At 37.5% G+C, this 18,562-nt stretch overlaps 1 protein-coding gene across 7 annotated transcripts in view; it reads right to left on the minus strand.

Moving 5' to 3' along the window:
- Positions 1 to 282: 282 nt before the first annotated feature.
- Positions 283 to 18,562, minus strand: part of MEIOB (meiosis specific with OB-fold) — a 29,927-nt gene continuing 11,647 nt past the window's right edge. For 4 of the 7 annotated variants that reach the window (XM_032460128.1, XM_032460125.1, XM_032460123.1 and 1 more), the window contains 10 exons: positions 17,662 to 17,734; positions 15,321 to 15,516; positions 13,051 to 13,151; positions 11,892 to 11,944; positions 11,710 to 11,805; positions 8,547 to 8,648; positions 5,665 to 5,818; positions 3,722 to 3,905; positions 2,959 to 3,045; positions 283 to 697 (listed from right to left, as the gene is read on the minus strand). In XM_032460128.1, coding sequence (XP_032316019.1) covers positions 587 to 697; positions 2,959 to 3,045; positions 3,722 to 3,905; positions 5,665 to 5,818; positions 8,547 to 8,648; positions 11,710 to 11,805; positions 11,892 to 11,944; positions 13,051 to 13,058 — 795 coding nt within the window. In that variant the 5' untranslated portion in view covers positions 13,059 to 13,151; positions 15,321 to 15,516; positions 17,662 to 17,734 and the 3' untranslated portion in view covers positions 283 to 586. Of the gene's footprint in view, positions 698 to 2,958; positions 3,046 to 3,721; positions 3,906 to 5,664; positions 5,819 to 8,546; positions 8,649 to 11,709; positions 11,806 to 11,891; positions 11,945 to 13,050; positions 13,152 to 15,320; positions 15,517 to 17,661; positions 17,735 to 18,562 lie in introns of those variants that run through there. The other 3 variants (XM_032460124.1, XM_032460126.1, XM_032460127.1) reach the window with 3 other exon arrangements.

Here is an 18,562-nt window from a genome sequence, read left to right on the forward strand (position 1 = left end):
CATAAATGTCAAGCCTGAGTCAGCAAGCCCTCACAAGCACTGGGTAGCTTTGATGTGTCATAAGAGAAAGCAACAGATTAGAGAAGCTCTGCAGTGTTCAAAGCAGATGCACAGCTTCACTCATGGACTTCTGTAACCACCCAGTGCAGGGAGAGCCTGATGCCTCTGCTGTCGGCTCCAGCAAAGTAGTCTGAGCCATGGCCAAGTCATTTTTAGAGGTTCTGCTCTTTCTCCAGGCAAACAAGACAAAGAGGAAAGGGGCTTAATACAAGAAATCATATCTGTGGGAAAGATTAAGCTTGTTTATTAATTCAAGCAAACATTTTCCAACTTGGGAAGAAAGGAGGCAAAGCCAGTAGAAACAAGCCTTATAAGAAACAAGCTTGAGTAAGAGAGAGACTTTAGGATTTACCCCAAGCCAACTCCAGCGGGAAACAGAATAACAATTATAGACACATTCTCATCACATTTGAACAAAAAGCAATTTTATCCATAATTTTCAAATTCATTTTCCACTTTTCTTTCATTGTCCACTTTAAAGGCGGTGAAAACTCGTATTCTTTTCCAGAGTTTAAAATGGTATTTTTTAAACATTTCGTTGTCCAGACAAGTTCCTACTTGCTTCAATAGGATCTGCAAGCTTACAGGAGAGCACACTAATTCTCAGTCCACCCCTTGCTCTATGTGATAAAAAAAACTGTAGGGAGAAAAAGAGAGAGAGTTCCTTTTTAAACCACCTTGTATATAAAGTTGAAAACCAATGACTACAAATAGAAAACAGCAATGAGTTTTGTTTACAGATGTGAACATAAACTTCAATTAAAGTTGTAAGATGGTGGAAAGCATTCCAGGCTCAGGCAGAGTTGGAGAGAAATTACAGATCTAGCTTCTGAATGATTTTGTAAAAATCCATGTCATTTTTTCATAACCTTTCTTTCTGGTAGGAAAGTTGGGATTTCAAATCCAACATGAATAAAAAAGGGCTTAACATGTGTTTGCACCACCAGCGGTGACAGATGTGAACCTGCTGCAGAAACGTGATCTGTTAGAGTATCGGGATACCACGATGCAGTTTATTAATAATGTCTGTCTTTTTACAATTTACAAAGCACTCTCACGGACATTTTGTTTAGTATAGCGTGGAAGGACCCATCAGCTAGCCATTTTAATTTCCTTCATTATTCAAGAATTGAATTAAATCTTTGACGTGTTCATTTTATTTTTGTATGAGTCACAGTTTTATCTTTTTGAAAATTATTCTTTAACACTAATATCAGACCTTACAAGGATCTGTAATAATATCACTGTTTTAAAACATTAAAATGAATACCTCACTTTGAAATCCCACCAAATGAACCATTTTAAGTAGCCATGATTTTTAACTGAAATATGATAAACATATAAAATGTCCAATCCTTATGGAAATCCTTTCTTTTTATCATATTGGCAGGGCAATTTAAGTTCTTATTTTTTAAATTACATGTACTGTTTTAACTGATTTATAGTAATTAAATTTGTATTTGAGTCTCATGATCTTTATTACATTTTGTGATATAATCATTTCCATCTGTTTTAAATCTTTGTTAAATCTGACAAATATCTTTGTAACATATTCTTTGGAAAGGAACACTATCCTTTCACTTGAGAGCAATTTGTTGTTATGTTTGAATCAAGTTTGGGAAACTATAAGTAAGTTGCCATGAATTTAAATTGATCAAAGTCATAGCAATTGCACCTCCTGTTTGGAGGGAAAACATTAAGTTGGACAAGGATCTGAGGATATTCTGATTTGCGAATAGACAGTACAGTATTTCAGTGGATTGATGCTAATGGTGGAAGAGATGCAGTATATTATCATAACTTCCCTCTTTGACTTCATAATGAAGAGGCCTCAAACTGAGGTCCTAGAAATATCGGTGAGGCCATTGGTGACTCCATGTCTGCAACGTATTCAGATATGCTTGAGGAGCATAGGGGAGGAATGCTCTGGAAGGCAAGCAAGGGAAGGAAGCCACTGGAAAATGAGAAAACCTGCTTATGAGGCTGAGATAGAGCAGACACAGCATTCTCAAAGACTCTTTCAGGGTCTCCATGAGATCAAAGCTATTTTTATAATAATACTATGATGTTTTCTAGAGCCTACATGAGATGGTACATCATTCTGACTGCTAAAAGAATGTGTGCTCATGAATGTTTTAAATTTTTCTCAAATTTTTAAAATTAAATTTTTACAAACTTAATTGCTAAGTTCTAGTACGATAAATATCGACAAATAAACTCACTTAAGAACTTGAAAATGAAAGGAGAAAACATCTGAAACAATGTCTGCTGTAGCCCTATCTCACCTGTGACCTGGGGCAGGTACCAACATTTCTTGGCCCCATTTTCCTCATTTACAAAACAAGGGGAGTTTGTCTCACTGCCCATTTTACACCTTTAACACTAAGATTCTGTGACCCTCAAACACTGAATTGTTGCTATTGCTGCAGGAGTCTGCTCTGATCCTAGTTGAAGGATCACAGAATTTTAGAGACTTAGAGAAGTTTATTAACCTCCAGGGTCACAAAGGCTGAGGAGTGGTGGAGCTGAGATTCAAACCCAAGTCTGTCTCACCGCAGCATCTAAGCATTTAACTATGCTACTGCATACTGCTCACTGAAGTGAGAAGCGCAGCACATAGGGGCAGGGGGACCCAGCTTTGCCTCTAGAGCCCAGTTGGAGTTAACATTAATGGATGTTTTCTTTGCTGGTCTTTTTCTTTTGGGTCATTTGTAACTCTTTTATACTGTAGGAAAAAACCTGATTACTTCTACTGTTTCTATGGTAGCTGAATCCTTCTGCATATCTGGGAACTGGGCATTATTAGAAATAACAAATTCCCTAATTTATAGATCCTACTCTGGGATTTTCTTGTTGTTTGAACATACAGAATAACATAGAAGTGTAAAATGCACTAACTTTCAAATAAATTTTGCTTCTTTCCAAAAGAAATTGCCACTTCAATGTTGTCTTCTGTTCATCTGTCATTGCAAGAAACTCATTTACCTGGTTAAAAAAAAAATCAAACAAATATTTCCAAAGAATATACAGATAACCCATCTTGACAATAATGTGAAACTTAAGTTTGCTTACTAGAAATGAAATTTTATCCATAGTAATTATAGCTCAGTTCTCTTGATGAAGGAGATGAGGCTAGCAAAGCTCTAAACTGAATCTCTGAAGCCAGTCCAGTGGCTTGGCACAGAAAGCGCCCCTCTTAACAAAGCGGAAAGCACTGAGGTTGCTAAACTTCAGGAGCAGGTTTTAACAATAAAAGCATCAAACCTAACATCAAGTGTACAAGCTAATCTCTGCTGCTGTGCTAGAGTTGCTGGCTTGATACACATGGGTACCTGAAATACTGCCAAACTCTCCCCATGAAGGACCCTGCTCAGTGTCTCCATGTGTTGTTTTGCCCATTGTTATCTGACTATATAAAATGTCATGTTTATTCTCCACTGTGTTCAAGGGCCTCTCTCATTATTCCTAACAGTTAATGTTAGCTACAATTTTAATATACAACACATAATTTATTTGTTCAAAAAATCAAGATTGAGTTTTCCCAGACTTCTTTATTAATTAATTAACTTCTATCAAATGCTCACCAAAAGAGCCTATATTTTGGGAGAAGAGAATTTAATTTGGAAGTATTTCTAAACATATTTTCCTTTTTTCTATTTACCGTGCAGCCCAAAGTCTCCTCAGCAACACTTCCTGTGAGACCGCAGGAATGGAGGGTACCTGTGTGATCAGTAAGATCAATTAGCATATCGAAGCTGAGAAAAACAGATTTAAATCCCGAAGAATCTTTGTTGCAAGTTGTACAAGTGCTGGATGCTTCATTTACGATGTAACCACAACCTGAACTGAAAAGAAACAAAGACGATAAAATGGGAAGGCTCTAAGTGACAAATCTGACCAGAAGAATCACCACTTAGACTTTTACTCTAGTCAGCACATGGAATATTTACGGAGTATAATTACAGAGTGCTCAGTGCTGAACAGGGTACACAATAGACCTATGAAATACCAAGGTATGATGCAAAATGATACAACATGCTTTCTACCCAGTCAACCTAATTTTCAGTATTCCTGCATGGAAAACTGGGATAAGCCAGTCCTCCCACTATCCTTCCTCCTACCTTTCCCCATACTGGGGTTCCTGCCCAGGCTCACTTTCCTGCTAAGGCCTTCCTCTCCTGTTCCCTAGCCCTATCCCTTCCCTTCTCTGAACAGCTGCACAACTTAGACTTCCGCAGGGACTTATATCCTGTCACATCCTATTTCATGTTGTTGCAGGTATGTCTGTTTTATCTCCTGGCTCAGAGGTTGAGGGCAGGAATCCTGTCTTGTGCCTAGGAAGCCTGGATTCCATGAATACATACTTGGTCCTGTACTAGGTCTTCTGTATATCTATCTACAGAATAACCCTAGGGTTGGGGAGTTAGTACTGCTGGTAACACATTTCCTCTCTTTCAGGGGTAATTACATGATATTCTATATTTTTGAAGAAGGCATTACTTTAGCCAATTTGAATAGGAAGACTAATTCAAATTTCTCAAGCAGAGGGAATGATCTGAAGATACTGGTTTCTTGTAAGCCACAAATCACTTTCTAAGTAAATTTTAGATGCTTTTCCTCAGATCTCAGTATTAAAGATGTAGGGAAAAATAAGGGAGACAATACATTTTAATGAAAAAAATAGTTTTCAAAAAATAAGCACCTGCCTTACACAATTGCCTCCATGTTAGTTTTTTTTAACCTTAATACTGAATCATAAAATGTTTCAAAAATCCATAGGTCAATATTTTAACTGTGGTGGTAGACACACAAATCCACACATGTGATAAAACTACATGGAATGTAACACACACACACACACACACACACACACACACAAATGATGCACGTTAATCAGGGGAAATTTGAATAAGGTCAGTGGATTGAATTAATGTCATTACTGTCAGTGATGTGATACTATAGTTTTGCGAAATGTTTCCATTGGGAGAAACTTGATGACAGAGTGTACAGGGGACCTCTTTATATTATTTCTTACAGTGCCACGTGAATCTAGAACTATGTCAAAAATTTTTAATTACAAATCCATAGGGAGACTCACAAAAAACATTTTAGACTTTCCTTGCCAAGCATCTTTTGGCTAAGATTATTAAATCTATTGGTGTTTACTTTTCTATGGAAGTAGATACTAACTTTGACCTAGGAGAGGTTGAAAGTCATATTCATCATGCAGTTGAAATGATTTATTAAAATGCTATCACTTGTATTGCTATAGGATGTGGTAATCAAAATAACTTTTTAATGTATTATAAAACAATAGTTTGTCATCCCACTTAAAAGTTTCTGACAGTGTTATACCTTTCTGTTTTAGGATTTCTGAAACACAGTAAATTAAATTTTACTTCAAGAGGCAATTATAATCTTTGAATATAAACACTATGCCAAGGAAACTTCAGTATGGGTTATTTATTTACACATTTCTCTCAAATACATAACCACTATTATGTCAAAGAATAGCTTTAAATTCTATAGAGTTTAAAGTTTATTAACAATAATTGTTTTATTTCTTATAAGAATGAACTTTCTAAAAGTAATTTGACTGCTTACCATCTATTTCGAACTACTTTTGTAGTTTCATCATCAATGTTCAGTGTAGAAATGTAAGCATAAAGAATTCCATAGAAAGGATCAGCTTTTCCTTCATTCTTCAAAGCTTTTACCTTTAATTGTTCAACTGTATAGACATCAACTATTGAATTTACTAAAAAAGAAAAAAAGTTATTACAGTTCTATGTGTATTCTAAGAACTCCAAAGGATTACATCCAAATAGAAAAGCTACAAAAGCTTAAATGAGAATATGTAGTAGATTAAGTTATGTAACAGAAAAAATATTATATATGATAGATTAAAACTGATTATATAAATGGACATGAAAGCAAAAATAAGCCAAAAAAAAAAAAAAAGGAAAAGAATGAGAAGGTAATCTTTATTAAAACAAATAATTTCTGGTCATCAGAAGAGCCCATTAAAAGAGTGAAAAGGCAGGCTATAGAGCAGGAGATGCTAGGAATCTACAAGGAGACAATGGACTCATATCCAGAATATCTAAAGGATTCTTAAAAATCAATAAGAAAAAGACAGTCGATTAAATTTTAAATGGGGAAGAGACTTTAAAAAGACTTAACATAATGGATATAAAAATGGACAATAAACATATTGGCCTCACTCATCATCAAGTAAATGCAAATTAACCAACAGAAGGATATCTCTAAACATTCACCATTTAAAAGACTAACAGTACAAACACTGGTGAGAATGTGGAGCAGTGGGACTCCTGAACATTACTGGTAGAACTGGTAGAACTGTAAATTGGTGCAAACATTTTGGAAAGCCATCTGGCAGAATCTAAAAGTGCACATACATGATGAAGCAGTATTCCTCCTAGGAATATGTATATTCAACAGAAAAACAGAGGTTCACCTAAAGTCACATTCAAAGAGAAAGTAGAAATTTTGTAATAGGAAACAATAAGACAGAGACAGAAATTGTGATATAGTCATATAATGGAATTGTATACATCAACAAAAAGCAATACTACACGCAGCAGTGTGGATGACACAAATGAAATATTGAACAAAAGAAGTCAGACACAAGAGTGAAAGCACATGATACGATTTCATATTAAAAAGTCAAAAATAGGCTAAATTCATCTGTGGTTTCTATCATGTGAGAAGTGAGAATCCTGTTTAGGAGGTCACAAGGGGTCTTCTGGGCCCTGGCAATTACTTCCTGGGGGGAATGATGCTAAACAGGTGTGTTTCCTACATGACAATGCAGGGCGCTGTCTTATACTTTGTTCACTGTTCTGTGTATCGGTTATACTTCGATTAAAAAGTTTAGTTAAGGAAATTTACAAAACTAAAAACAAGTAACCCTATTAGTCATTTTAACTTTTCTTAATCTTAGAGGAATCTTAAAAGTCTAAATATTACTTGGGTAAGAAAGCTTTTAACAGAAGTTGCCCAGTTCCTTCAGCACTTCACTATTCTTTCGTTGCTGTCTAGCACAAGAAATTCAATTTTTTCAATAAAAATTATAACTATATGTATCTACTTATCTATCTTATTTGTATGTCTTTATCCTGCTGTTAGCACATATGCACTGGAAGATGAATTAGAAGATGTTCACAAAATAGCACTGTTTTATTTCTGGGCTGTTTGGTGCATTTACTTTTCTTATATTGAGTATTATTTTACATAAAAATAATAAAAGCTTTAAAGAAAATATTGATAGTTTTACCCTGAAATACTTACTTTCAATCTATAAGTTTTTCATGGGAATAACAAGCATTTTAAGAGATATAGAAACTTATTTTTGCCTCTGAGTGAATTTCATCATAAAAATTTCCACATTGAAATAAAAGAAAGGGGAACTTAAGCACCACTTTTGTGGTTACTTTGACATGAGCCATTGATCAGGAAAATTTTTCCACACAAATATTTTAGCGCTGAGTAGCCCAGAGGAGTCTAGAGTGGGCACTGTTGTTCTTTTCCCTATTTTCAAGGCTGAGTAATGGGCAGGGACTGACATACGCTGTAGCAAATCCAACTCAAGGCCCAGTGAACACTTTTTTACTTCCTGAAGGTCTTCTGAAATGGCAGTATCTGCAAACGACCTGACATTTTAAAAAGCTTCCAAAGTAGCAATAATAGCTTTATTTTAACTCTAAAAAACAATATAACTTCAAGCTTGTCCTTCCTTGTAGGCAGAAAGATGGTACCTATAATTTTGATCCAGTAGTATTTTTTTTTCTATTAGTGATAGCTATTGAAAAGAAACGTGTTAAGTATCCCCAGGAAAGCGTGACAAAGTTCTTATTTTACATGTGACTTGCAGAATAACTTATTTCATGCTTAATTCAATTGTTACTCTCTTGAGATGAATTAGGTATCCTCAGTTATGAGGAAGTATTTCATCTCCTAGCATGAAATTATAGGACATGCCTTCAGGGAGTGATCTAAGTCTTCCCTCTGGGCTTCCTCATTCTCCCAGGTGTCTAAGCATAAGCCACAGACGGCAACAAACAGCATCCCTGTTAAAGGTGAGCCTCAACCTGGGCTGAATGGGTTTAGGTTTCTGTGAACGCATGACATTTTATGCAAAATTCTATGTGTGGGTACAGCTACTCTTCTGGGGAGAGGGTCATTAGCTCTCATCAGATTGGCAAAAGGTTATATAAGCCTCTAAAAGTTTTAAACTACCTTTTAAAAAAATTTAAATGAAGGTACTGGGGGCTGAACCCAGGAACTCATGCTTGCTAAGCATGTGCTCTACCATTGAGCTATATATACACCCTCTCCTTAACTACCTTTTAAAAAGTGGAAGTATAGCAGTTACATAATAAGAATATAGTATCTTTTACTATGCAACTTTACAGGCTCAAATTCTGGCCTTTTAAAAAGTCAAATAATTCTTAAAGGTCACTTACAATTGATGGATTCTTTCAAATAACTGTCAATTTCATCATCCAGAGGAATTGTTTCTTTATTTTCTCTTATAAAATTCAGTAGGATGTTAGCTTCTGGTGTATCTTAAAATGAAAAAGCATAATAAGTAAAAAGCATACCAATTACTTTTTAAATGGCTATGAATGATCCAAAATTATTTTTAATGGTAAAAAGCAAAGCCATATAAGAATACAGTCAAATAGAATATTACAAAGCCATTAACAATGTGATGTGGTGCTCTATTAACACAGAGAGATGTACACCAGATATTGTGAGTTTAAAGACCAGCTTACAAATTCTCTTTCATTTAAAAAAATACATAGGTAAAATCATCTGGAAGAATACATATCTAAGAAATGATTATCTCTTATAAGATGGTGAATTTATAGGTGATCTTTGTTTTCCTTTTTATGTTTTTGTGTATTTTCTGAATTTTATATGTATTTCTTTTCTAGTCAGGAAAAAATTTAAGGTTATTTGAAAAACTTGCTTCTCAATTTAGGATATGAGTATTCTCAGGACTAGTCAGATGGTGTGCCAGAAGACAAGAACCTCATTTTGAAAAGGGGCTCTCACATGACTCTGTCATCCTTTGACCCCAAGCCCCAACCTCCAGCACCTGCTTGTCTTTCAGCCCTCCATCACCATCTCCAATATTCTATGAACTGTCCTGCCAATGCTTATGCCCCCTGGCTCCCCTGGATAGAGTTAGGCCTTCTTCCTCCATGTCGCTTTGTACCACAAGTCTTATCACTGTTGTTTCTTTCTCAGAACTAGACTGGAATCCTGGGCAGGGGCCTTGCCTTTTCATGTCTGTACTTCCAGTATCTGATATAGTGACCATCCTTCCATCCATCTGACCATCCATCCACTCATGTACTTCCTTGTTCAGAAGGTGTTTAAGTTACCTCAGTACTTGGCAAATAAAAGGCAATCACTAAATATTTGTAAATTAACAAGTGAATGAATGAATACTTTTGAAACACTGACAGAATTACTGCATATAAGCTGGAAGTAGATGCTGGAGTGAGGCCACAGAAATCAAACCAATGAGCATCCTGGGACAGAAGCTGATAGGAATGGTGGGGTGTAGGCACTGCTGTCAAGATCCCTTAGGACAACAGGGCCATCCCAGACTGACTGCGGGGGTGGGGGTGGGGGTGGGGGTGGGGGTGGGGGCGGAAATTCTGCCTTCCCCATCGGATGAACTCTCTCAGGGCAGGAACCTAGACATCCTGGCTAGGATGAAAGCTCAAACCATTTAGAGGTTCTTCATTTCTACTGGCAGGTGAAGCCCAGGAAATCAGACATACGCTGTTTCAATAAGCGTATTGAAATTCATACACCGTTATACATATCCTCTTTTATATTTGTCTCCTTGAGGCATTTAGGCATTTATTCTAATGATGTTGGCGTTGCTCAAAACACTTTGACACTTCTCCTTTGAATCTGGTTTCAGAGCCAAATGCACAACATCCTTCAAATCTGTCTCATTAACTTAGTTTTGACATTTCAATATAATTACTACTGTCAAGCTTGATCATCTTTTCCACCAGACAAATCCAACAAATCCAATTTTTTTAGAAATTTTCCCAAGCCAAATTTACCCTTAGAGGATGGAGATTTTCCATCACTGATGTTATTAAATACACTAATAACAGTCTATTAGTATTAACAAAATATTAAAAATAAGAAACCATAGTACCCTCCTCAAAAGAAAGAAAAAAAAGAAATTGAAAAGTGGCACTATTGTCCTGTGTTGAGAACAGACTATGGTTGTGTTCCCATCAACCTACAACAAAGTAGCCAGAGCAATCTTTTTAGAACTTAGATAACATCACTGCCCTGCTCCTCCTTTCCTACAGAGTAAAATCCAGCATCCATTTCTCAGACTGTAAGGCTTTCGCCATTACTACCATTTCTTCTCTGACCTCGACTCCTCCTGCCCTGCTTTATTAGCTCCAGCCACACTGGCCTCACAGCCTTTGCACTGGCTGTTCCCTCTGCCTGGTGTGCTCTTTTCCTGTGGTTAACCCTTTCACTGCCTCACTGTATCTTTGCTCAAATGTCGCCCTCCCAGGGAGGCCCACCTGACCACCTATGTAAACAGCAGGCTGCCTTACACACACTGTAGCCTTCTGGACCCTCCTGACCTTGCTCCTCTTTTACTTCTCAAGCATTTCATAATTCATGGCTGTGTTATCATTATTATCTGTCTCTCCCTGGCTAGAATGTGAGCTCAATGAGGGGAAAATACTTGTGTTTTGTCACTGGGCCCCAGAACAGTGCCCAGCACATAGCATGTGACAGGAGATGAGAGTTTAATGAAGGACAAGTAAGTGAGTGTTGCTTTACCTCCCATGACACTGCTTTCAAGGAGACAGTGTTCCTGCAGCAGAAGAGCAAGATCCATATACTCATATAAAAACAGAGTCTTGTTATTTTATGCATATCTCATAGTAATTTTATTTTTAAAAATTCTGATTTGGTCAACGAGTTAATATTCCCTGTACTTCTCAGTCACTATTGATGCTTTGTTATTGATCAAAGAATGTGCTTATATTGAAAATGATACACAACTATATTTATATCTTCTTGAGATTATGAAGGATCGTTCCATTTCTGGGAGTTCTGTAGTCTTCTACAGTGCTGGGCCGATCTTTCTACCTGCACTACAAAGAACTCTGAGGATACTTAAGTGCACCAGCCCCTGCATCTCCCCAATCCTGCTCTCCTATTTCATGCTGGAATAAGCTGCAAACCCTTAACAACCACTCACAGTTATGAACTAATGATACTACATGTATGTTCTCTATGTTCTAGCACTAAGTTATTTCAATGAAGTGAAACAAGTTATTTTTTAAAAAGTCAATAATTTAGATTATCCAATCAACAGCATTGATTTCTCAATAATCATCACAAGGGATGATGCTTTAAAAATAAGTCTGCTTTTTCACATTTCTTTAGTAAAGATATCAAAGATATAGCTCATTGTAAGTTTTTAAAAGTCATATAAAGCAGTTTTTCACTTTTAACTCAAATGAAATCCAAGCTTCATTTCCATTCGTAAGCACACTGCAGAGATATTAGAATATGTGATATAGTCATTTCCAAAGGGATAAAAAATTTCAGATGGCTTTTTACCTGGATTAGTTGTAATAATGGTTTTTGAGATTACAGTTGCTGTCATGCAGTTCCGAAATTTGTCAAAACTTATTCTTACATCTGAGGCAAATATTACTGTTTAGGAAAAAAGCCATTTTAAAATTATTACATAGGGGGATTAAAAATGACAAATACTGAACACAATCATAGAAATACGATACCTGTTTTTCGTGGCATCCAGCTCTGTGCAAGAAGAATAGATTCATTATCCCAACTGTATGTGTTAAAACAAGTGATTAAAAATCAAATACATTAGAAAAAACTGGCAGTGACCACTTTATTTACCAGAAAAAGAATGTCTTAATGGCTGGGGTTAATAATCCCCCAGGTGGTCAAAGGCACAGTTAAGGATCTTGGCTTCTGCATTTTGCAGGGCTACACTGTCTATTTCACAGAGAATTTAACACCTACGTGATAAATCATTCCTTCACACCATTTGTCTCTAACAGCTTTTGCTACTTCAGTTCCTTCTTTTTCTACCTCTCAGATTACTCCAGGCTAGTTAGAACTAAGTGACTACAAGTCTAAAATATTTTAAGTCATTCTTTCATACCATTAAGGGAGGGTTGCCACAATGGATAAACTGCTGAGGGGACTTGATGGATTGAAGGCTTGTTTCAAATTAAGTGCTTTGCTACTCAGGCTTCTGGAGTCTAAACACTGCCATGTTATATCCTGTGATGCTTCAGGAAGTAGCTCCACCCGACATGTGACACTCCGGGAACTTCACAGAACCCAGCATGTGCAACGCTTGCTTTTCTACCATCTTTCCATGGCCTGGCTCCAGGTTACCACCCAAGCAATCACGGAAAGTCTGGCTTATTCTTTATCAATGGGACCTCATAAATCACCATTTGTTATAAAACAGAGTACAATAATAAATAATAATAAACAGTAGTGTCCATCTGTGCAATCCCAAAAGATCTCATTTTAAGGTAATCAGACTGTAATGACTCAACATACAAGAGCCAGGTATATTTATTTATTTATATTTTTTCCCTTAATGGAGGCACTGGGGATTAAACCCAGGACCTCGTGCATGCTAAGCACATGCTCTACCACTAAGCTACTCCCACATCCTTAAGTACTTTTTCCCCTTTAACGGAGGTACTGGGGATCGTATGCAGAACCTCATGCATGCCAGTCATGCGCTTTACCAGTGAACTATACCCCCCACCCCCTATTTTTTAAATATAATTTCTCTCTTATCATTATTCCTCTCCTGATAGGAAATCCAACATCTTTATGATAAAATTAAAATGTTCTGACTTGGTGATAACAGCATGGATTTCACAGTTTGGAACAGATGTGCGAAGTTACCATATCATTGCAAAAGAAGATTCTGTCTCATCATAGAGTTTAACTTCACACCTCTGGCCTTTTCTTCGGTCTGAAGTTGTAAAGTATTTTGGCTCTCCAACCTTAAAAATTGAAGGAAATTGTTATTCTTCTTCACCTGTAGTTACAGAGGTACTTAAATATTTGTTGATAAAAATACTCAAATATTTACCTTTTAAACAACAAATTAGAAATAGCAAAAATTACTAATATATATATTTGATGACTTAAAGGCATCTTTTATCTTTAAACTAGGTGTATTTAAGTTGTAAATTACACACTTTGATTGACGAGAGATACAGATACATGTGCTTTAAGTAAGACTGTGGGATCTTTCCAACATGTTAGAACAAATGCTCCATGACAAGCCCCTAGGTGGCATCTTTGTGGACTCACTGAGGGTAAAAGTATATTTTCAATATCTATGTATCCCCATGACTTAGCATAGGGCTTGGCATGGAGTTCATGTGACTGGATGACTCATCTCTCCAGACCTCAATGTCCTTATCTTGCCACCCCAGGTATAGATATCAATACTTCCTTTGCTGCCTTCATAGGGATAAGCTGGTGAGGATCAAATGAGGGATATGTAGGAATATGCTTTGATACATCATTTGATTCAGTCCACATTGCAGCCTGAGAGGATCATGGAGGTGAAAGTGAATTCACGGGCCCTTCCATGCCCTCAGGGAGTTCTCACATGGAACAGCAGGCACCTCTGACAGCCACAGAGCAATGGCCAAGCACGGACAGTCTGCTAGCTGCCCCCATTCCATTGTCACCACTGCATCTATTCGCAGGGCTGAGCTCCATGGGAAAGAGCTAAAGAAAGACTTACAGCTGCTTACAGAAGAGCAGGATCTAGGGGGAAAAAAAAGTCAGAGGGAAGGACAGCCAGGAAGGACAGGCCTACCATATCACAGGAGGTAAGAAAATTGTATGAAAGACAGTTTTAAAGTGAAGAGACCTAAGTAGAGGTGAGAAGGAAGAAAGAACAGGTTAAATAAAAAGGCAAAGAAAAGGAAATATAAGAGGGATGGAAGCAAAATGGGAGAAGAAAGGCATGCAAGAAAAAAAGAAGTCATATAATTCTATGAAAGAAGGTACCAGACTCAAGGGGCCGGGGTGGGGGGGCATGGAAAAAACTGTTGCAGTTTTTATATCCATACTGGGTTTTAGAAAATTCTTACTACATTGCAATATAGTGGCATTATATAGAATTTCAGGGGAATTGAGAGATCATATCCTATATTTAAGGAAGACTGAAACTAAGTTGCCCAGAAAGGAATTTTTCCCCTTTTTCAAGATTGTCATAGAGGGTATTTATTCCTCCATCCTGAGTTATACTTGGTGCTCACAGTGTGGCAGGCACTGTGCTAGGTTGGGCAGGGTGGTGAACAAAGCAGACATGGCCTCTGTCAGTCTGTCATCTAGGACAATCGACACCCTCTCGGTCATTTAACATGGAAACACAATTAGCAATCACAATGTTACCTGCAAGTACCTATGTCCATTTCCTTTTTTTTTTTTTTTTTTTTTTGGTCTTCTGATTATCATTATTCCCATATATTGCAGAGTTGATCTTGCCCCTTTAATTTTCCTCATCTACTTTATTTTGTGAAACTTAACTTCCTGCCAAGTGACTTTCATTTGTCCAAAGGAGTTCAAAATTTGCTGCAATAATTGGGTAAGAGGGAGATGTGGATGCAGAGGACGGGGAAACACTCCCTGGCACCCCACAGAGTGTCATCCTGCCCTGCCTGTGGCACAGGATGCTGATGCCAATGCCCTGCGTTACCTCCCTGGGCCCCTACTGCATGGGGGTGATCTCACTCTCTTCTCACTCTCTCCCCCATCGCAGGACAGCTCTGAGAACACACACCGAATTGATTCCTTGGTTTACCCAACTTGCACCCCTTCAAAGAACCTCATGGAGATCTTCAAGTCAATGAATTTACCCTTTCTATTTGCGCCTTTGCTTAACTGAAGTATGAAAAATTCTCATGTAGTTAGTGGATCATTTATGACTGTGTGCTGCATTTAACACTCAAATATGATTTTATTTTGCTACTCATTCACAGACAAAATGCTACTTTCCTTTACTGAGAAGTGTTATCATTTTCTAAATTCAGCTGGGGATGGATCAAGACAGAGAAAATTTTATCCCAGCTGATTATTATTTTCCAAACACAAATTAAATGATGAAACTCCTCCACCAAATTGAAATTGGCTTTGCTGGGGTTTTAACTTACCGACCTCACAGCTGCAAGGACATTAATAATTCTTCCATCAAGACTGTGTCCGTTTGCAACAATGTCACCCAATGAATAATAATCACAAGACTCTTTAACAGGTAAGTGTATCAAAGAAATTAACTTGGCATCCACTTCATAACTGGAACAAACTTTTACCGTTGAGTGATTCTCACTGAGCAACAGTTTACAATGGCTAAATTGCAGAAACATACACAAAAAGTTAATATCAAATGATTTTCTTCAAGGTTCACAGTTATAATAGAAAAATACTTCAAGGTTTGCAGTTAAATTTTTGTTGTAATTCAAACTACATTAAGAAAATTTATACTTTTCAATTTTAGAAACATTGAAAAAGTTATAAATTTTTTTTCTAAAATGTATTTTCATCAAGAAAATGTATTGAGGACCCATTTGTGCCTGACTTCTAAGCACACTGCTCTTGCCCAACAGTCTGAGTTTCGGTTTCCTTCTCTGTAAAATGGGGTGTAAAAGCACTCTAAAATGTTGCTGGGGGAGGGGGTGGAAATCACTTCCATCTGTATGACACTGAGTGCCCTGCCTATATGCTTTAAATGAAGGACAGTGCTTTACTTCCTTCTGCAGTGCCCTGTATGGAGTAGATGCACACTGTTTATACACTGAACCTGAGGGGCTCTTCCCCTTCCAGCCAATCAACTCCCAAGTGTCCTCCAAGGAGCCTCTTTGCAGCCTCTAATCCAGCCCTCCGCACACCTCCCCCTGCTACTGCTTCAGGTATTTACCTCATCATTTCTCACCCAAACTATTGCTTTGTCTCCTAAACTTCGCTACCCTACAGTCCATCCTCCTCAGGTGGCCAAAGTGATCTTCCTACACCACAAATATGAATACATTATTTCCCAGCTCAAAGATCTTCTGGGCTAGCCATCACCAAAGAATGAAGTTAGTAAAACAAACAAAGCTGTCTGTGAGGTGTCTCTGCTTCTCCTCCTGTTGTTCTCCTGCCTATATTCCAGCCACATCAGACTACTAGGCTATGAAACTGCCATTTTAGAGAAAAAGTAGTCAAACATCAACAGTTTCATATGGTTCAAACTATTATTAAAGGCCAGGAGGTTTTCATGTTTGTTCTGTCTGCCAGGAATGCTCTCCCCTTCCTTCACTCATGCATTCATTCTATAAATACTGAGAGCCTATTATGCATCAGACCCGAGTCTAAGCACAGGGGATACAGTGGCGAAGCAGACAGACCAGACCTATGATATCACAGAGTTTACATGTATGAGGGAGACAGACAAGAACAATTAATCAAATAATCCCAGACTGTGACCATGGTTACGATGGTACACATAACACTGTGTACAGGGGAAGTCCTGGTAATAGGGACTGGAAGGGCTACTACAGACAGAGTAGGTGGGAAGAGCTAAGGAGGTGACATTTAAGCTGACATTTCAATGACAAGAAGAGCACATAATCAAAGCAGAAGGGAGAAGACTGTTCTATGCGGAGAGACGTGAACAGGCAATGCTGTTAGTGCAGAATGAGCCCAGGGTATTCATAAAGTGGAGGAAGTTCCATGTGGCTGCAGAGACATGAGACCTATCGGATGAGGTCAGAAAAATGGGTGCAGGTATGCATGTATCAGAGACTGCTGTGCCCACCCAGAGCCCTTTACCAGCTTCACCTTTCTCTCAAGACCTGCCCTCAGTCAGAAATGCCTTTAAGCCCACCCTCCCCCACAGGAGTGGGGGGTGGACTTGAGCCAATGACTTGTAAATACAGGGTACAAAAATCCCAAGCCTCTTCCTTTAGGGGGTGTCACTCTGAGGTGCCTCTCATGCTCCAGAGCTCCCTCTTGGGTCACACTGAGACAGGGCTCCAGTTTAACTGCTTCTTTACTCAGCTTCCCCCCAGCCCTATCCTTACAGGCTGCTCTTGAGAACTCTCCCTCAGCAAATCATCTGCACAAAAATCCTCCTCTGGACTCTGCTTCCAGGGAACCTGAACTAAGATAGTACGATATGTGAATAGAGTTATGACAGTATGAAAAAAAACAGATATATGACTTCCAAGATTTATCTTTTCTTCTCATTGTTCAGCTTTAACTTGACTAGAATCAAATTTTTGTAAATCTAAGAATGAGAATCAAAGTATTAAACACAAAGTCATTTTTTATGTGATCCTATATCAAAGTAAATTATTTCATAATCAAAGATAAATATTGTGAGGAAGAATTAAACTCCTAATTTTCAAACTGAAGTATATAACTTTGTAAGCTCTCTGCTAACCTGATACTTTAAAAACCTATGAGTAGTGATCATTCTGGCACAAAGATAGTTGACCTCTGTGCTAGATTTACCTAGGAGTTGCAGGGCTGAACTTTTCATCTCTTTCTAATTCCTTTCTTTGGATCAGGGGATTTTCAATGATCACTAAAACAGAAGGAAAAATATGATGCTATCACGAAAAGTAACAGGATAAATTTAAAAAACAAGTGTACATAACAATGAACATTACAGTGGTAGTTCTAATTTTGAGTTGGTATTGTATACCCTTCACAATCACTTTCTGGTGGCATTGTGAGCAACAGAATCTGGGGTATGACCATTAGCTGGATCTCAGATGACAGTTCTTATGCTTTGTGTTTAAATCCCAACATATGACCCACATTAAGATTACTGATTAGTTACACTGAACATTTGATTTGGCTATAATATACTCTTCTACAAAACAAACACTTTAATTGATCTTCACTCAATTCACATTTGCCCTCAAAAAAAACAGCAGTATTTAAAGAGCTATGCGAAATCTGGGTCCTGATTTAACCCCTCAACTCATCAGCTTTATGACTTAACATTTTAGGGTTTCCATTTCTTTACGGTCTATGTTAGACTTTTTTGTGTTCTGTTTTGCTAATTCCTCACACAACTATCCATTATCCCTTTTTCCATATGAAGAAACTGAAGTTCACAGAGGTTAAATAACTTTCTTCATGTGTTATATCTAGAAAGTAGTAGAGCTAGAATTAGAATTGTTCTGACTCAAAAATCTGTCATTTCACACACCAAAATCCTATTTAGATTTATGAGCATTGTCAATTTCACACTTTTATAATCCCTTTATTCACTCATCCTCACAACAAACATCAACACAGAACATATTTTAATACCGAAATGTACTTTTAGCTCTATGTAAGTAATGTCCTGACATTCATCCAAGGAATGTTTCCACTTGTACTGGGTCCTGAGATGTTTGCAAAG

This window comes from Camelus ferus, chromosome 18 (assembly GCF_009834535.1).
Source record: "Camelus ferus isolate YT-003-E chromosome 18, BCGSAC_Cfer_1.0, whole genome shotgun sequence".
Lineage (NCBI taxonomy): Eukaryota > Metazoa > Chordata > Mammalia > Artiodactyla > Camelidae > Camelus > Camelus ferus.